This window comes from Lissotriton vulgaris, chromosome 4_1 (assembly GCF_964263255.1).
Source record: "Lissotriton vulgaris chromosome 4_1, aLisVul1.2, whole genome shotgun sequence".
NCBI classification, from domain to species: domain Eukaryota; kingdom Metazoa; phylum Chordata; class Amphibia; order Caudata; family Salamandridae; genus Lissotriton; species Lissotriton vulgaris.
The window spans coordinates 1,133,282,457-1,133,303,388 of record NC_141691.1 but is presented as its reverse complement, the minus strand read 5'-3'; the positions used below and the strand labels follow the sequence as shown (position 1 = coordinate 1,133,303,388).

At 44.3% G+C, this 20,932-nt stretch overlaps 1 protein-coding gene across 2 annotated transcripts in view; it reads right to left on the bottom strand.

Moving 5' to 3' along the window:
* The window catches only part of TMEM245 (transmembrane protein 245), a 982,890-nt gene that overhangs the window by 101,870 nt on the left and 860,088 nt on the right, over positions 1-20,932 (bottom strand). For both annotated transcript variants that reach the window (XM_086965376.1, XM_086965377.1), the window contains one exon: positions 6,335-6,435. In XM_086965376.1, the coding sequence (XP_086821502.1) occupies positions 6,335-6,435 (101 nt within the window). The remainder of the gene's footprint in view (positions 1-6,334; positions 6,436-20,932) is intronic.

The window sequence follows — 20,932 nt, the reverse complement described above, 5'->3', positions numbered from 1 at the left end:
CATATGTGTATAATGTGGATTATCATTTTGCAATTTTAATTGTTTGATAACCTATTGTTGCCTGAATATTCCCTCCCTTCTGTTTGTTCCCCAAGTGTGTTGGTTGGACATCGGCTGGTGTCCCACTTCCATCGCACTTTGTGCTTCATTCCCTTGTTTTATATTACTTTCATCAAGAAATTAAAGTGTCCGGCTGGGCATTCCTAACAATATAGTTCTATTAAGTCTATATTTATTGTCTTAATTCCCTTCCTTTTCTAAGGACCGTTGTCTTTTGAAAATATGATTCTTGTTCCATTGCCATCTGGATCGTGGTTTTCTGGGCTTGCCTCTTGTTGATGCGGCGTTTGTGGCATTTGCGCCTTTCGGCGCGCTTCCTGTTGGCGCGCTTGCGCCGGCAGCCGCTGTCCCTGATCGCAAAGTTGACTTGCGGTCTTGTTGTACCACTTCCATTTCTTCCCCCGGGGTATATTTGCGAAACCCCGACCGCAATTGTCTTCTTGTATCGTTGTCAGATTCACTTTCTGGCTGTGAACTGTCACCCGAGACCGAGGACACCTCTATCTGTCCCGTGGTAGTTGCTGTGCTCTATATATATGAATGAAAAAGACTGATTTTAATTTTGAACTACTAGCTGCTGGTTTTTTTAATCTGAGAGTGCACTGAACTAGACCTCAGTGCCAGTGCTCTAAACGCTTTCAAAGCATTTGTTGAATTGGCTAGCCCCAATTGGCAAGGTTCCTAGTACATGATACCAAAGGCATGAAATGTAGAGTGTTCACCCAAAGCTGCAGCACAGATAGTGCTGCACTGTGTGTGACAAAGTACAAAATGTCTCTCAGCCTGTTATTGAAGACAGGAAGGGCAGTGCTTACGCTGCCAGTTTGACTTTGTCATTCAAAGCAATGGCAAAGTCACCACCTCCCCTAATAATAAATGGAAATGTCCACCAAAGGAAGGCCTGGAGAGCCCTAAGGCAGGGAGCTGTATATGGTTAAGTGAGACATGTATGTTTATGCATGTTATATCCTTATAGCAAAACCCCAAAACTTGCGGTTTTGCTGTGGAATAGTTAGTAGCCCTATTGGCTAATACAGGGTTACAGGCAGGAACTCCAGCCCGGCTAACTTCTGAATGGAACTTCCTAACTGGGTGCTCTAAGGTATCAAATTAATTGTGGCCTTAAACCTGACCTGATGCCCAGGGTGAATTTAGAGTCACCATTAAAGTAAAGAACAAGTTATTTACCTTCGGTAACAATGTATCTGTAAGAGACATTCATAAGCTATAGATTCCTTACCTTAGAATTACCCCCAGGTGTCAGACTGGACCTGGAGAAATTGTTTCTTAGCAGTACCCCTGCGCGTCTGTAGGTGGCGTCGGTCGACTCCACGTCCATTGTTGGCGTCGTGGTCGCAGGAATGACGTCGCAGTGTCTACTTAAGACACTGCCCCTGCGCGCTGATGTCAGTTCTGACATGACTTTCCAAGCCAGAAGCGCAGAGCCATGCAAGACACTAACCACTGGTGCACAAACCTAGGGCCCTGAAAGGGAGTCCCTATCCCTAGAAGTCAGTTAGCAGACGGGGAGGATAGGTGAGGCGGTAAGGAATCTATAACTAATGTATGTCTCTTACAGATACATCATTACCGAAGGTAAGTAACTTGTTCATCTGAAAGATACCATTAGTTATAGATTCCTTACCTTAGAATAGATACCCCAGCAATACCAAACCCGGAGGGGGGTCTGCGGACCAAGTTCACACCAGGAAGTCCTGGAGAACAGAACGGCTGAAGAAGGCATCTCTCTGGACGTGGCTGTCCAGATAGTAATGTTTGGTAAACGTGTGCAGGGATGCCCACGTGGCTGCCTGGCATATGTCATTCAACGTAACTCCACGTCCCAAAGCAGTAGTGGCTGGAGGTCCCTTTTTAGCCAAAGAATCACAGATCTTGATGCATAGGACAACCCATCATGAGATGGTACACTTGTGCACTGCCCACCCTTCTTGGCGCCCACATAACCCACGAAGAGTTGATTGTCCACTCTGAATTCTTTAGTGCAGTCAAGTTAGAAGGAGAGCACACGTTTTGGGTCCAGACGGTGGAGTCTCTCCTCCTCTTTGGAAGGGTGTAGAGGTGGGAATAAAACGGGCAATGTGATGGTTTGACCTATGTGGACATAGGTAACCACTTAGGACAGAAAAGAGGACCTAGTGCGAATAACCACTTTGTAAGGATGAACAGCCAGAAAGGGAGGTTTGGAAGATAAGGTCTGAAGCTCAATCACCCTGCAAGCAGAAGTGATGGCAAGCAAGAAAGCAGTCTCCAAAGTAAGGAGACGAAGAGGACAAATAAGTAGTGCCTCGAAGGGAGCACACAAGATAAGTGAGGACAAAATTACAGTCCCACTGGAGCATTACGAAAGGGGAAGGAGGAGAGAGATGAGAATGCCCTTCAGAAATCTGGGACTTGAAAAGGGAAGGCTGATCAGAAAGACGAAGAAAGGCCGAAATGGCCGAAAGATAGCCCTTAAGAGTGCCCAGAGCAGAGCCCTGCTGGGCCAAATAAAGAATGAAGAGGGGAACCTCCGAAAGAGGGGCAGAAAGGGGATCTACAGCCCTTGCTAAGCACCACACCACAAATTTGTTCCATCTACTGGCGTATATAATTTTAGTGGAGGGACGCCTGGCTGTCAAGATGACATTACAGACTTTGGGAGGAAGGTCACATGCTGTCAACTGTCGCCGCTCAATCTCTACGCAAGGAGGTGGAGACTGCACAGGTTCGGGTGAAGGACTGTCCCCTGCTGCTGCAACAGATGATCCTCTCGAAGAGGCAGTCTGATGGGAGGATCGAGGGCCATACTCAAGAGCTCGGGGTACCAGACTCTTCTTGTTCAGTCTGGAGCCACAAGATTGACTTGGGCCCGGTCGTGATTGATCTTCTTCAGTACTCTGGGCGGTACAGGCGGAAAGGCGTACAGGAGGCCGCAACTCCACTTGTGAAGAAAAGCGTCGCTGAGTGAGTGTCGCCTTGAAAATTCCAACGTGCAGAACTACTGACAGTGCGTGCTCTCTTCGGTGGTGTACAGATATAGCCAATGCTCTCTCCACTGTTAAAAGAGACTTTGCATCACCTCCGAGTGAAGACGTCATTCGTGATCCATCATGCACCGGCAGTGAGCCAGTCTGCCCTGGAGTTCAGAGGACCTGCCAGATGTTGAACCACCAGGGACATACCCAGATGTTCCAGCCATGTCCAAAGGTGAAGAGCCGATTGACAAAGGATCCACAACCCCTCCCCGCCCTGTTTGTTGCAATACCACATGGAGTAGGTGTTGTCCGTGAACACCTGCACTACTCTTCCAGAGGCCTCTGATCTCCACCTCTCCCATGTGGCTGCCCCATCCCAGAATGATGCATCTGTCACCATCATGAACTCTGGTTGGGGAAGGGAGTGGGATTAGCTGTTGACTCAATCCTGGTTTGTGAGACACCACTGAAACTGGCGTGCAGTTCATTCTGAGATCTGGACGACATCGGAAAGATTCCCCTGATGCTGCGCACACTGGAACTTCAGGTCCCACTGCAGAGCCAGCTTATGCCACCTGGCATGATCCACTAGCAGGATGCAGGAGGCCATGAGACCCAGCCACCGCAGAGTCATTCTCACCGAAACCTGGGACATTGGCCGACACATCAGTATCATAGCCCGAATATCCCGGTCTCGCTGCTCGGGAGGATATAATCGAAACTGCGCTGCATCCAGAACGGCTCCGAAGAAAGGAGCTATTGGGAAGGAATCAGGTGCGACTTTGGCACATTGACTGTGAACCCTAGTGAATGCAGGAGGTCCACCATAATCTGGAGATGGGAGACGACAGCCTGGGGCGAACTTGTTTTCAACAGATAGTCGTCAAGATAGGGTAAGACTGGAACCCCTGATCCGCGCAGATGAGCTGCGACCACCGCCATCCCTATCATGAACACCCGAGGGGCGCTTGTAAGGCCAAATGGGAGCAGGGGAAACTGAAGATGCTCGTGGCCTACCGTGAACCGCAGGTAACGCCGGTGGGCAGGCAAGACGGGTATGTGAAAGTAAGCATCTGCAAGTCCAACGCTACCATCCAGTCTCCAGGGTCGAGGGCAGAATCACATCATGAATTTCTCCTTCCAGAGGAAGTGGTTGACGTCCTTGTGGTCTAAGATAGGACGCAGGCATTTGTCCTTCTTGGGTACCAAGAAGTTGTGGGAGTAGCAACCAACACCTACTTCTGAGACAGGGACGCGTTAGATATCTCTCTTTACAAAGAGAGCCGTAACCTCCTGGTGGAGAAGGGCCAAATGATCCTCCGACATGCGAATGGAGTGTTGGTGGCATGGAGGGAGGGGTAGTCTCGAAGGCGAGGGAGTAGCCCCTTCGGACTATCTGCAAAACCCACCTGTCTGACGTGATGTTGTGCCAGTGGGGTAGATTAACGGCAGATCCTGCCGCCCACTAGCAACTGGTGGCCCAGGAAGGTCAGACTAGGAAGGTTTGGAGGCTGCTGCAGGAGGGGTTTGGTGGACTGGCCCACGCGCTGGACACGATCACACAGAGGCTGGATAGCTTGCACGGCTCTGTTGCTCTGGGCGAAAATTGGTGGAGCACCCCTTCCATAGCCATGAAAGGGGCGAAAGGCACACTGCATGGGGCAAGAAGTTGCTGCTAAGCCCAAGGATCTGACAGTGGCCCTAGAGTCCTTGAGGGTTAGGATTGGGGATGCTTAAAGTAATATCAAAACAGATAAACTAAGCTCGGCAGGAATAGAGATGAGATGAAAGTGGGGAAAATATCTGCAGAAAAAGGAGGATGTAAATGGGGAAAGGTAATAGATGGTAGGGGAAAGAGCAAGGAATCATAAAGCAACTTCAGATGTTCTACTGTTTTGCTTAGCAGACTGATGTACTGGTGATGACTGGATTCCTCCTAAACAAACACATTTCTCCATCTCCCGGCCTCCTTACTATTACCCCCAAACCAGTGCACAAGGTGCGAGCACTGCGTAGTCAGGGAAATATTTGGAGGCTGAGTGATGTTCCTCATTTTCATGGTGTAAATTTTCAAATTGCAGTCACAGACGTTGTAAACACTTGGTACCTCATCCTTTAACTTTACCTCCTCAAATAATCACATTTGTTACTTCTGCACTATTTTCCCTTTGCTCGATTCACTTACTGCAAGCCTACAGTCTTGTGTGTTTTCCTAGCTGCATGTCAGAAACCATTTTTATTAACTGTCAATGAAAGAGCAGCACCAACTCAATAAATGACTTAATAATCAAAATGTGTTAAATGATAAACAACTGTTTTTCTAGTATTTCAAAAAATGTGCAGTGAAAAGCTGCACCTGCACCTTGCCAGTTTTGCGATTAAATAATGGACTTCCTCTACGAGACAGTTAATTGGCAACTCACCACTCACGTAATCTAATATATAATGAGAGCTGAGTGGGCGGGGTGTGAGGTGGGGGCTACCTAAGGTCAATTCAGTGAACATTCCCTTCTCAAACATGAATACAGCTGTGCACATGGGACGCAGTATACATCTCTAGAGCTGAGATACCTAACTAAAAAAACAAATGATCTGTTACACCACTACTTGAAAAAATAATTACACACTTCTTCCCTTATAAGTGAGTATTTCAAATTCCTACTGATCGATCTTACATGGGATCCAAATCATTAAAAAAAGTAGATTACCGTATTTTCCGGCGTATAAGACGACCCGGCGTATAAGACGACCCCCTACTTTGCTTAATAAAATGTAGGTTTCGTGCTATACTCGCCGTATAAGACTACCCCCACTTCCAGTGCAGTCCAACGCAGTCCTGCATAGCCATTTTGAGAATGTATTTTTTTTTATTTTGGCTCGTACTTTGTATGCTTTGTATGCTTTGTATGCTTTTGTAACCTGCACACTTATCACTTTTTCTCCAGGAATGTACCGATTGCTCCCTCATGTATTTTGGTTGCTCGCTATTGTCACTTTTGATCCATGTAACTTGATGTTTGCTTTTGTAATTTGTCCATTGTTATTGTTGCTCACATCAGCCCATTTTTATATAATGCAGAAGCAGTCTGAAACCTTCGGGTGTAGTCCGCGCAATGTAAAAACGCATGAAAACAATCCTTCAAATTTAGCATCTGGCGTATAAGACGACCCCGACTTTCCAGAACATTTTAAGGGGTTAAAAAGTCGTCTTATACGCCGGAAAATACGGTATATGAATATTTTGTGATTCAATAATACTTTACTTTTTCTTTTCATTTAATTAAAAAAAAAAGTGTTACCAGAAGGTATGAAAACAATGTTGATCCCGAAGATTGTGTGAGTCAACCACGTGTACAGTCCATAGAAACAAGCCATTTTCAGGGAAGCATCAAACACACCTCTGCAAAAAAACAATGGGGAAAGGCTGTTTTATTAACCAACGTACATTTTCCTGAATGAGTAGGCTCTAATAACATGTATGTTCTAGCGCTGAAGGCTCATTACGATTTACGTACCATTAATGTCAGATAGACTACAAAGCAGTATGTGGTGGACTACGTAAACTGAAAACCTTTCCTAAAATAAATTATTCAGAAATTTCTCGAACAAGGCTACCAAAGTCAACATTCTAATGCATAGTCATGTTGATCGCAGCACAGCTTTATATTCATATGATGCCTACATGCTACTCTATAGCTTCTGATTGTTCAAATCCATTATAGAACAGGACACAAAAGCCTAAAAGATCATTTTGACTGAAGCATATAATGAAACTCAAGCAGAAGATAACTAAGAAAGAATATTAACATCTTCAGGTATGAAACATTCTATTGCATAAGTCACTTCACAATAAATACTACAGTTTAACCCGTTAAGTGCGCTCAAACATTCCGCCCCAGTGCGGACGTTCGATTGCGCTAACGGGATTCGGATGTCCAACGGTCGTGCGCAGCACTAGCGAGGTAGTGCACGCGACGACCGTTGGACGTTCGAAGCACTGAACGGGTTAAAGTACATGCCAAGGGGAAATAAAGCGGTGTTCTAAGCCAGTCGGGTCAAACCACAAATTAGAAATGTTGTAATGTTGTTTGACTCTGGGTAGTACAGATTACAGATATATATATGGTTAGGCTCAGGTGTGGAAGTTAGATTGGGTGTATGAAAGTTCACATGGGGGTATAAGTGTGCGCATCAGATTCTTTGGATGATGTCTTCAGTGATGTTATTTGAGATGTCATCAGTGATGTCACTGACCATGTCATGAGTGAAGTACTATGTGAGGTCATAAGGAGTGCATTGCGGAGGCGCAATTTATAGCTAGCTCACTAACTATTATGGCTGAATTTCACTGGTTGTGTACAGGTGAAACCTGAGCCTAACTAGAGCGTCCCTGTAACCTTTGGCTTTTTTTCAGTGAATTTCTACGTTTTTTAAAATTTCATTTCCAAACTATAACATCCCTGCAACCTTTGGTTTTTCAGTGAATTTCTAAGGTTTTTTAAGTTGTAACTGCACTTCCAAAGTGGAGGAGATAGAGGGCAGGGCCTACGACCAGCTCTCAGGAATACTGCTATGTAGGACTTACAGGAGGGACCAGGAGAACTTGTTGGCCCCCATGGTCCGTCAGGAGTAAAGCAGAGTTTATCCCCCAACTAGTAGTGTGCCAGGAGCTGTATTTGCAGAGTGGTTGAGAAAGAGGCCATGGACTCCGGAGACCTCTTAGCAATCCTGCTGTGTGGAACTGGGGGTAACAGGAGGGGTATAAATGAGAGAAAGAGAGAAACGAGTCAAGAGAAGGCTGGAGCTGAATGAGTTAGTTATCCAAATGCAAATGCAGTTACAATTGAGGTGTTTTTTTAAAGATATAGTTCATTGGATGCTGTCAGCATGTAAGTGAAAACAATTAGGTACTCTGTTGAATGCATTAGGAAGAAGTCCTATTATTGGCTGCTGTTTAACAAAAAGAAATATAATACAGACATGGAGAAGCCTGTGAATCTGTGGTAGTAAACCACTCTTGCTGTATCTCATTTGGAAGTAGCATGTTCCTTCTAAAATGTGCTGTGGACTTGTGACTTACAGGTTCTACTGGGTTGCTAGATAACTGTGCTAAGAGTGTATGGTGTGGAGGGTGTTAAAGAGATGAAACATTTTTAAAACAGTGGAGGAGTTATGACACAATTTAAGTAATGATAAAACTTCAATTTCCAACACAGGACTATTGTTGTGCAGTACTTAAAGTTAAAAAACTAAAGCTATATATAGGTTTGGGCTCCCATTTCTTTTTGTGATAACTCCTCGATGATCGCGAAAACATTGCAAAAACGCATAGATAGGAATCTCTTTTTGAAAGAAAGAGAAAGGGTTAAAATATGCTAACAATTACAAGTGGAGATGGAGTAGTTTAAAATGAAACACATGATGCCATTTGCTGCCTTTCTCATTATCATAGAGTGGAAAGTTGAAGAGGCTGCCATTTCATAGTTCTTTGTATGAGAGTGGTGTACCATTCTTGTACTTAGTTTTTACAAATCCTGTGTCAAACCTATCCAGAAAGAGCTAAAACAACAGTATAATCGACAAACTCTATTCACTGGTATGTACATACATTTCAAATTATTTTAACAATGTACATTAGAAAATTTGAATATGGCTGGGTCTAAACTAGAGTGGCATGGTGAGCAAAAGAACGATGGATTCAACCCAGATCTCTGACAGTGGGTGAATGTATGATTTATTCAGCAATCTATCCATCATTTGTTTGACTAGCACTTTCACCCATATTGGGATGGGTATGTCCAGAAGTGGGTCCCTTGCTCACTGTGCCACTGGATTCAAGCTAGCCTGGCTGATGAAAGGTAATAACCCAGAAACCGGTCCAAGGATGCTTTTTTCCAGTCCAGGGAGGACCTGGCTTGGCAGTTCGGTCTGGACTGTTCCCATGAGGCACAGGGCCAAGACTGATTTGCAAATGGCTGGATCTAAACTGGGGTGGCATGGTGAGCAAAAGAACAATGGATTTAACCCAGATCTCTTGACTGGGGGTGAATGTATGATTTATTCAGCAATCCGTCCATCATTTGTTTTACATAGCACTTTTGACCCTACATGGGATGGGTATGGCAAGACGTGGGTCCCTTGCTCACTGTGCCCCTGGATTCAAGCTCACCTGGCTGATGAAGGGTAATACCCAGAAACAGGTCAAGACTGATTTGCGTATTTCTGGGTCTAAACTGGGGTAGCATGATGAGCAAGAGAACAATAGATTTAACCCAGATCTGACTGGGGGTGAATGTATGATTTATTCAGTATTCCGTGAGTAGCACTTTTCACCCTAAGTGGGTTGGGTATGCCCAGACGTGGTCTCTTGCTCACTGTGCCACTGGATTCAATCTAGCCTGGCTGATGAAGGGTAATACCCAGAAACCGGTCCCAAGATGCTTGTTTCAGTTCCAGGGAGGACCTGGCTTGGCAGTTCGGTCTGGACTGTTGCCATGAGGCACAGGGTCAAGACTGCTTTGCATTTGGCTGGGCTCAACTGGGGTGGCATGGTGAGCAAAAGAACGATGGATTTAACCCAGATCTCTTCACTGGGGGTGAAGGTATGATTTATTAAGCAATCCGTCCATCATTTGTTGCGTACGACTTAAGCAATGAGTCACAGATATAGTCACAATTGTTCTGGTTCTTTCAGCAATTGAAGAACTTTCAAGGGCTACCAGGCAATTCTCAGGCACTCAATCAATAAATAGCTTTATTCTGGAGTATGATAACAACCATAAAAGCCCATAAAACATTACGTACCAATATATGATGTATGAAAACAAATAAACGTTATAAATAAATAAATAACACTGAGTTAAAATCATTTTAGGACAACATTGATTGATTGATACTTAGGCACTCATCCAATCACCCAGCCACTACTTTTTTATTGATTGATTGATTACTTAAGAAGTCATCCACTCAGTAATGCACTATCCACACACTTATTCAATCACCCAGGCACTACACATTGACTCTTCCAATAACAGACACTAATCATGTATTCATTGAACTATGTAGGAACTACCTCTACAACCGTCCAATCACCCAGGCACTAACCATTCACTTATACAATCACCACAGCTGTACCTATGCAATCATTACAACACCCAGGCACAACCCATGCACACATCCAAACACCCACTTACAACCCATGCACTCATCGAAATACTCAGGGACAACCAATGCACTTATCCAATTATGCAAGCAGTATCATTGCAGTGATCCTAGCACTCATCCAATTCTATGCACTCATTCAATTACTGAGGCAACACTGTTGCACTAATACAATCACCCCAGTAGTACACTTGCTTTCACTCAATCACTTACATTTAACAAAGGACTTAAGTAATCACTCAGACACTTGTCATGAACTCATCTAATCAGCCAGGCAAAACTGATGCACTCACTGAATTATCCAGGCACTACCCCTGCACGTATCTAATCACCCGGGCACTACCTGTTCAGTCAACCAATAACACATGGGCAGCAGCCATGTTCTCACCCAATCACTAAAACACTACTCATGCACTCATTTAATCTGTCATTTGGTATGAATGCACTTAAACAATCATGTATGCACTATCCATGCACTCTAGAAATCCCCTATATACTATGCATGCACTCCTGCAATAATCCAGGTACTAGAGTTGCACTCATTTAATCATCCAACAACTATCGATGCATGTTGTGAATTACTGAGGCATTAGTCATGCACTTACCTAATCATTTAGGGACTGCTCATGCACTCACCCAAACACCCAGATAGTAGTGATATACTCATGCAAACCCACAGGCAGTAACTATGTACATATGGACCAACCAATAAAGTTCCTACGTACTCAGGGAATAACCCAGATATTACATGTACCTTAGGGAATCACCTAGGCACTACCTATGCACTCATTCAATCATCCAGGGAGTATTGATGGACTCATCTACACGCCTATGTATTTACAAGTTTTAATGAGGAATATGTTGTATTTTAGAACCATCTGGTGAATTATATATGCAACCTTTCACACATCTGCATGTATTTGGAAGAATTAGTGAGCTATATGCTCTGATGGAGATTAATGTGCAGATTTTTATATCCACAGTTTCTCAAAATTTAAATCTAATGCATCTAAGTAGAGAAGTACTGAGATACTAACTCCACCAGTGACACAGTGGTAGAGAGGCACGCAAATAGCTCTTGAGTTGTATTTTCGAATTTACAGGATTGAGACATTGTATGTACTCTACACTTTGGTTGATGTTTATTTTACAATTTACCACAGAAGGGATAAACTGGTCTTTTACCATTTATAAGTGAAAACTGATATATGGTGCACCTGTGTTGCAGGAAAGGGCGCTATAATGTTAAAAGATAACTAATAAATAAAATTCTGTGTTTTGCTTTGTGTTTGTGATTGTATCAGTTACTGTATAGGTGAGTTAGTATATGTGGTAGTACAAGCAACTGAGCGGCTGTGCGAGGAATTGTATGTGTGAGTTGGTGGCTGTGTGAGTGCCTGTATGGTGATTGAGAAGGTGTGAGAGCAGGTGTATGATTACCTCATTTATTGTGTCGGTAGCTGTATGGGTGTATGAGTGGGTGTGTGTCTATGTCTCTATAACTGAATCAGTGACTGGCTCTATAGGTAAGTGAGAAGGTGCATGAGTGGCTGTATATATGAATTAGTGGTTCTGTTAGTGGCTCTCTAGGTAATGTGTTGCTGGCTGTATGGATGAGTGACGAGACGTGCAAGTGTTTGTATGGGTTCTGTGAGGGAGTTTGTTAGTGTTTGTGTGGAAGTGGGTGTATGTCATGTTTTATGGGGGTGTAAACTAGCATGTCAGTGTTTCTCTGGATGATATAATCAATGATGTCATTTTAGATGTCATAATTGATGTCATCGATCTTGTTGTGAGTGATGTGACATGTGAGGGCAAAATAAGGGTGCATGTGTAGTGTAAGTGAGTGTGAGAGAGGTTGCATGGTAAAGTATATGGTTTGGTATATTGAAGTAGTTGCATGTAGTTCTATAGTCAAGTTCAACTGTAGATTGAAAACTACAACATAACAAAAACTGTTTTTGAATTATGTGTGTCAGTAGAACAGTAGTTGGTACGTTGGCTAGAGAACAAATTAAAATATACTTTATTTTTTACAGAACAATATCTACATAAAAACAGACAGACTGCCTAAAAAAGCTGGGAGGAAAAAGCAACAGAAGCCAGTATAGTATTTTTGCAGAACTGAGATACAAAAGGAGCAAACTACAGAAAAAGTGGTAACAGAAGAAAGAGCTACTGGTAAAAGGACTAAGTCTTTTCTTAAAAATATATGCAGACACCTGGAAAGATGACAAAAGAATGAAAATAAAAAACAAACTATGGGACAGAATAAGAGTGGACACAATGTATATTACAAGAACAAAAAAGAATATAACCAAAGGGGGCGTGGTCTGGCAGCAGCCAAAATGGCCGCATAATAGCGCGGCGCTCCTGAGGCGACTCACAGGGCCCTGGACGTCCGTTATTTATCCTGCCGTTTCACCCCTTTCAAGGTCGGCATTCTCGGGCCGCTGGGTTCCGGTGCCGGAAGGTGTGCTTTTCGTTCCTCCCGGCAGCGGGGGCTGAGTTCTGGCGGCCGTCGTGCTGGGGCCTGCGCTGAGGGTGGCCGTTATTGCAGAACCGGCCTCAGTTACTTGGCGGGCCGACCGCGAAGCGCCCGCAGCCGGGGCCAAGAGTGCCTAACAGTGGCAAAGTCCGGACGATCAGCAGGGAGCTACGTCCGAGGATCGGACAGACTAACAAAAGTTACTTACCTGTAAACTGTGGTTCCCAGACGTCCTTGGTTTTCAGATCTTCTTCTGTTCTCTCGGACAAATCCGATACAATTGCATCCTCTGCCACATCTTCTCACGATGCAGCAAGGTCAAATATGCCATCCGGACCCAGCATATCTCCAACTTCATGCTTGGAACCGGAGTACAATGAATTTGCACACATGAATATCGACAAGGATTGTAGGGCGGTGCTGGCAAGTGCTCGCGCTCCATCTACCATCAAAACTTACCAGTTAAAGTGGAAGCGTTTCTGTGCTTGGTGTTCCACTAAAACCCTGGATCCCATGTGTGCTCAGCCTGAGCAAATCTTGCCGTTCTTTTTGTCACTAGCAAGATCAGGACTATCACACTCCACTCTAAAGGTTTTTCTAGCTGCAATTTCTCGTTTTCGCCATGATAGCGTAACATCTTTGTACTCCTCCAGAATAATCAGGCAATTCTTCAAGGGCCTTTTTCGGATGTTCCCACCAATCCGTCGGCCCCCACCTTCTTGGCGACTGAACTTAGTTTTGTCTCAACTACTTTTGCCTCCATTCGAGCCCATCCATTCTTCCAGTCTAAAATACCTCACTTGGAAAGTGGCTCTTTTGCTTGCTCTGACCTCATCCAGGCGCGTCAGCGACATCCAAGCCTTTACTATACAGCCACCGTTTCTACAGTTCTCCAACTTGAAGGCTTATTCACTACCTTGGAAGTAGAGAAGGCAATTAGGTGTATTGTTCCTAACAAAGCGGCAGGCCCTGATGGGATCCCGGGCGATTTGATAAAAAATAATCCCCCATTCTGGAGTAGATTAATTGCTGCACTTCTCAATGAGGCTATGTTGGGGGGGTCTTTCCCTGACTCCTGGAGGGGCGCTGAAGTTGTCCCCATTTTTAAGAAAGGCTGCAGGGAAGACCCAGCTAATTACCGCCCCATCAGTTTGCTGGATTCGACGCAAAAGGTAGCGGGGAAAGTGGTATTGGGCAGGATTCTGCAGTGGGTGGACGAAAATCAGATACTGTCTGATTTTCAAGCGGGTTTTAGAACGGGGACAGGCACCATCAAGCAGACATTCCACCTTTTAATGCTTTATTGGAAAGTAGTGGTGCTAGGAGGGGGCAGTTTATACCTAGTCTTCATAGACTTAAAAACAGCCTTCGACCTGGTCCCACGAGCGTTATTGTGGAAGGTCCTCGATGGGTTAGGTCTACCTCCCTACTTGCTGGCCTTGCTCATAAAATTTCATGACAGTAATTTTGCCCAAATCAGATGGGGTGCCCAGGGAGAAAAAACACCGCGTATCCCAGTAGACAGGGGCGTCCGCCAGGGGTGTGTGCTTGCCCCCACTCTGTTCTCGCTATATGTCAACGGAGTGGTGGAGCACCTCCTCCAACATCCTGCAGATGCACCATCCCTGGCTGGAAGGAAAATTCCGACGCTCCTGTTTGCGGACGACACCCTTCTGATTTCGAAATCACCTGCGGGTATACAGTCATTACTTTCCAGCTTCAAGGCCTTCTGTGACACCAAGGGATTGGCCATAAACATTGGTAAGACCAAATTTCTTGTCCTCAACCCCCCCAAGAAATCTGTTAAACCCCCCGCTCTAGACTCTGTCACATTAGAACGAGTCAAAGAATTCGACTATCTGGGCATACGTCTTAGTGATAGTATGAGCTGGAAGGCGCATCACCAAAAAGTGTTTCTAACCCATAAGAGGGTTGTTGGTGCTTTACTCAAAGAACAGCGTGCTTCCTCCTTAAAACCTATTGGGGCACTTCTTGATATCTACAGGGGTAGGGTTGTGAGTGCAGCACTGTATGGCGCAGAGCTTTGGGGCACCCAGAGAGTGGACACCCTGGCCCACTTAGAAAATAAATTTCATAAAGATCTGATGCGGCTACCCCATAACACTCCCACAATCCCCCTTTTGCTCGACGCAGGTACCCGCTTAATCTGTGAGCAAGCTAAACTACGCCCTCTATTACTATGGTCCAGAATTTGGAATGTCCCCGAACTCCACAGCTACGCAGACGCCCTAAAAGAGCTACTGTCCTTACCGGTTTGGCACAAGGTCTCCTGGCTTAGGGAGGTCAAGAGGGTTCTGTACATGCTGGGCTTAGGAGCTGCGTGGGAAAATAAAACAGCACCTCCAAAACAAGAATTGAAGAAGGCCTATTGGTCATGGGTGGACAATGAGAGAGTAGGCAAAACAAATCATCCAAAATCTGTTGCCAATTTCTTGATGGTCAAAGACATCCCCTTTAGGGAACCGTATTTGGATCTGATCCACAGTTCACACGACAGAGCATTGTATTTTAAATTCAGGGTCGGGGTTTTACCTTTATGCCAGTTTACTTCTACCTGGAAACCACCCCTGCAAACTGTACCCTACTGCCCATTCTGTGAGCTAAAAGATGAATCTGTTGCACACTTGTTGTTTGAGTGTAGAGCCTATGTGGCCCCTAGACGGAGGTGGTTGAAGCCTCTTTGTAGGAGCCTGGGAACTCGCTCACACTTGGAAGCTATAAGAATACTGCTTTCAGATGCTAGACCCTTTTTTGCCATTTGTTTGGCAAAATTCTTAGGTTGGGCTTGGCGCATAAGAACTGCTAAACAACTGACGATCCAATAAAGTGTTCCCTTTTATCTTTATCTATTTAATGCTTTTCCCGTGTAAACGATGAGTTGTTTTTAAATGAAAAAATGAATTGTAAGTTGCTTTGTTTTGATACTGCCAAATTGTTTTTTTATGCTATGATGTTCTGCTTTTATGATATGTTTTTATATCGAAATAAAGCTTATTACTACTACTATACAGCCACCGTTTCTACAGTTCTCCAACGAGGCTGTTACTTTGAGAACAAATCCCAGTTTTATTCCTAAGGTTCCCAGTGACTTCCATCTCAATGAACCAATTGTCCTTAAGACTTTCTTCCCTGCACCTCAATCTGCAGCGGAACGCTCTTTGCACACTCTGGATGTGAAGCGCTGCCTCAAATTTTACATTCAACGCACGGCTACATTTAGAAAGACTGATCAATTATTTGTAGCATATGGCCCAGTGTGCAAAGGACAATCTGTAACCAAACAGACTATCACCAGATGGATATCGTCTGCCATATCCTACTGTCATCAACGGGCTGGCAAGCCCCTTCCTTCTCCGGCTCGAGCTCATTCCACGAGAGCTGTGTCGACTTCTGCTGCCCTCTTTGCGGGAGTACCTCTGAGACACATCTGCAGAGCTGCTACTTGGTCTAGCAGCCATACTTTTATGAAGCACTACTGCCTACAATCAATAGATGCCGCGGATGCGGCAGTAGGTCAAGCGGTGCTGCAGAATCTTTTCCGATAAAGGTGAGCCTCTTTTGCTACCCGCCTCCGGTCATAAAGGTTTTGTCATGATTTTGGTACTTATTGCTTATTAAGTGATATGTTTTGCCAAGACTTAATTTGGATACTCCTTTAGGACTAATGTATGATTTACTGCTTTCTATTCTTATTCAAGCATGTGAATCTATGAAAGACACCCCTAATACTGGAGAAGAACAAAAGTTACTTACCTGTAAACTGTGGTTCTCCAGTATTGGTGTCTTTCATAGATTCACATGCGACCCTCCCATCCTCCCCTCAGAGGCTCTCTTCTCCTCAAGCATTTATACTTACTTGTGCTACGAAAATCTGAGGACTTGGGCTTCTGAGGAGAAGGTTCTAGAGGAGGCTACAGCCTGATTGGCTGGAATGTGGACCAACACATAATGACTCTAATATGTTACTAAAGTGAATTCTCCCTTGGGCTTTTCAATGGGCCTATTCTGGTCTATGGTACTTTTTTTCAAGTTTACATTTCTATGGCATTATATGTATGTATATTTTATTTATGATATTTCTCATTTATACATGCATATATATTACTGCTATTTATGTACCGTGGGACTCCCACTTCGACGACGGGGAATGTTCAAGCATGTGAATCTATGAAAGACACCCCTAATACTGGAGAAAGACTGCTTCCCCTCCCACTTCGCTGTCCTGCAGGGCGTGATGGCCTCATCCAGTTAGAGGCGCAGGAGAAAGATCCGGTGGAGTGCAGGCGAGTGTGGGGTGGCCGGAGCGTGGGGGGCTACGCGGAGCCCGCAGCCTGGATCGTCGCCCCCAGTGGGGGATCACATAGTGCTCCAGATACGCTGGCGAAGACCTCGGACAGCCTGGGGTGGCGGTGGCTGGCAGGCCACTGACACCGGCAAGACATCTGGCATGTAAACACTGGCAAGGCTGGGAGTGATGGTGGTGGTGTGAGGCCCTGACTGGAGAGAACTGGCGCAGGAGCAGCGGGCGGACACCACAAGCGGGGGGGGTGCGCCCCCATAAAGGACTGGCTGACCCAGTGAGGACGGCTCTGATGGATCCCTGGTCGAGTCAATACCTAGTTACTCAATCCAAATATTATTCAGAGCATATCATAATTCTGCAGCTCTATGAGATGAATCTTGTATGTGGTACAACAACAAGCAACAGACCTATTTATTACCAAGCAATTTAATTCATTGCTAGTCCAATGGATGTTTTGAATTCATAGAAAACAATTTCCAAATATCAAATCAATACATTGGTACAATAACTTGATCAAAGGTGATTATGCCCCAAGAAGGGACGTGCAAAGGCAGACGTGATAAAGGATGATATAAGTGTATTGAGGAAAATAAAAAAGAATCAGAAAATTGTCACAGCAAAAAAATACAATCTTTACAATAGAGGACAGACGGTTTGAGAAAATACCGTCCCAATAAGCACCCAGCCTTAATATTCTTCTTTTATAATTTTATCAATGCAAAAATGGACATATGTTCCAAAATAGGCACGTCAAATAAAGGAGGGGGGGGGGGGGGGGGGTGGATCAAGGTCCGGGTGAAAACACAAATTGGGTGTCGACGTTTCCCAGCTCATCAGATATCAAATGCCAGTGATGGTTAATGACCTTTTTATGGCACTGCTTTTAGTGTTAAAAGTTGTTACACATACTAGGCGATCCTCACTGGTGTTTTTTACTTTTGGAATTAGTAAATGTCCCCTGTGGTTATGCCACGCTCGTTTCCGAGCCTTTTTGAGGAGTCTGAGTGGGTACCCCCGTTCACTCAATCTGGCCATCAAAAGAGCCGATTCATCAAAGTAATCCTCTTTTTTTGTACAAGTCCTACGTAACCTCAGGAATTGGCCAAATGGCAAATTATCCCTGAGGTTACGGGGATGATGCCTCCTGCCTTACACTGTTACGGGTAAGCTTTCTTTGAGGTTATAATTTTGAAATATGAAGGAATAGTGGAATTAGACTCACTATGTCCTTAATTGTTTTAGGTATTACCAAGCCCTGGTGATATTGCCCTTCCCTCTATTGTCCTGATGAAGACTCGCACGGCCGAGGTGTAACCTACCAGTCGGGCCACTAGACGAGTCGAATCGTCGACACCCAATTCTATGGGGAGCAGGTCTTCGTTCCAATACATTTCTAATGCAGACTAAATCACATTCCTGAGGAATATTGGTATACAATGACGTAATGTCCATTGTAGCCAAAAGACAGGTAGCAGGGTCGTGCAAGCGTCCATCAATCAGTTGGATAGCTTGCATTGTATCCTTTAGATATGTAGGTGTTTCCATGGCAATGGGTTTTAAGAATACATCCATATATTTACACAATGGTTCTAACAAAGAACCACATCCTGATATAATTGGCCTCCCTGGGGGATACACCATCCATTTGTGTATCTTAGGGAGGGTGTAAATTCTGGGCATTCGTGGGTGTTGCTTGTTCAAAAAGTCATGCTCATATTGACTGATGTAGCTCATTGTCAGTGCCTCTGCTGTAACATGTCTGCTGGATCCCCTGATTTCTTTAGTAGGATCACCCTTAAGGAGTGCATAATTGCCTTCCACAGCCAGTTGAGATAAGATCTCTGATTTATACTTATCCGTACTTTGTACCACTACAGCACCGCCTTTATCTGTGGGCTTTATAGTTATATCAACGTTTTCTTTCAGTAACTTCAGGCCCAATTTTTCTTCTTTGCTTATGTTAAACAGAATATATTGCTGTTTGTTCAATATGGTGTCTACATCACGTAACACCACTTGTTCGTAGGCCTGTAGTTTATGGGCCATCATATGTGTCGGAGGATTAAATCTCAAAGGCGGTCTAAGGCCACTCGCCGAGAAGGTGGGATTGTGTGGATTATTTTGAAAATGATACTTTAGTCTAACTTTCCGGAAAAATTGGTGTAATTACATTTTTAAGTTGAAGTTGTTAGGGGGTGACGTGGGGACATACGAGAGGCCCTTGGCCAAATCCTGTTGTTCATTAGGTGTCAAAATATGATCAGAAAGGTTGACTATAGGGTTATCAGGCTCATGTGCTACCATCTGTAGTGTTGGCGCCTCGTTTTGATTTCGCCATGTGAGTCTGCCTGAAATTGCGTCTGTTTTTCGCCTCTCCCTGTCCCTTGATTCCACGTAGGAGCCCGGGTACCCCTGGGTCTCCCCCAGGGGCGTCCGCGTCCTCGTTGTCCCCACCATTGTTCCTCTGATAAAAAAGGACGTTTATCTTGATTGGTTGGGCCCGTCCCTCTGGAAGGTGTATTGGTACTAGTACTAGGTCTGTCAGAGTCGCTATCAGAGCCACTGCCAAAGGAAAAGCCAGAGAAAGTATTGTAGCGTCTGTAGCCTCCCCTTCCACGGCTAGAGAAACCCCCCTGCTGGTCTCTCACGTAATAGCCTTCTTGGAGGTAAGGATAGGTATTCTTTTTATCATAAATTTTTATATCTCGCGCAACCGTATCCAATTTGGTCACCTGTGTGTATATGTCGAATTCCCTGATCGTCTTTTCTACTCTTTCCAATGCTTCCTTGGCATTCACAAGAGCTTTATCCTCAATGATTTCTCTCTTGAGGTCTGCAATTTCCTTAGTTAAACGTTCAACTTCTTCTACTGCCGTTTCGATCCCTAGTACCATCCAATGTCTTGAACATGTATTAGACACATAGCTGAAATTGTTCTTAAATTTGGGGTTGTCCAAGAAAATTGCAGGTTCATTCCTGACCTGCAACCCTACTGGAATAACATTTGCCCTAAGGTATTTTGCTAGAGTGTGTCCATGTAATCTCGTCCTAATTAGTTTTTTCTCCAACCTTTCTAATTTGGAAGTTTTGTCATTGAGGGATAGATCAATGGTGGGCGTGTTACCAGCCAAGAAAGTACCACCACCCTCCTCCTGTAATAATTTGTCTATATAATCATCGGTGTATGAGAGAGTCTCCTTCTCAGACATAGTCTATATCAAATTTCTACAAACAACAACAATACATAACATAATTTGACGTGCCTATTTTGGAACATATGTCCATTTTTGCATTGATAAAATTGATAAAAACCCAATGTTTGATTGATGGTAAGGACCATTGTTTCTCTTATCGCACTTTACCCAGGTCCTGTACCTATTGGGTTGCCCCATTCTTGAAAATGGTTACCTTTGTGCAGGTATTACCTGCAAGGGTTTTGTATGTCTAAATGTTATGTATTGTTGTAAGCTTTGCCCCTAATCTGGCTATTATATATATATATATGAGTGAATATGAACATGAGCACATATTCAGCGAGACTAATCCTTTCATGACCCATATTTCATTATGGACACGTTATATCGACGACGTTTTGTTGTTGTGGGAAGGGAGTCGGGAATTGCTCCTTTCTTTCCATAAATGGCTGAACAATCGCTCAAATGATATTCAATTCACTTTGGAAGCCAACAATGAAACTGTCAGTTTCCTAGATATTGCCATCAAGAGTGAATCTGGAAGACTGTATACCAGCCTCTATAGGAAGACAAGTGAGCGGAACACTCTGCTACGATATACGAGCCATCATCCCCGTAACCTCAGGGATAATTTGCCATTTGGCCAATTCCTGAGGTTACGTAGGACTTTTACAAAAAAGAGGATTACTTTGACGAATCGGCTCTTTTGATGGCCAGATTGAGTGAACGG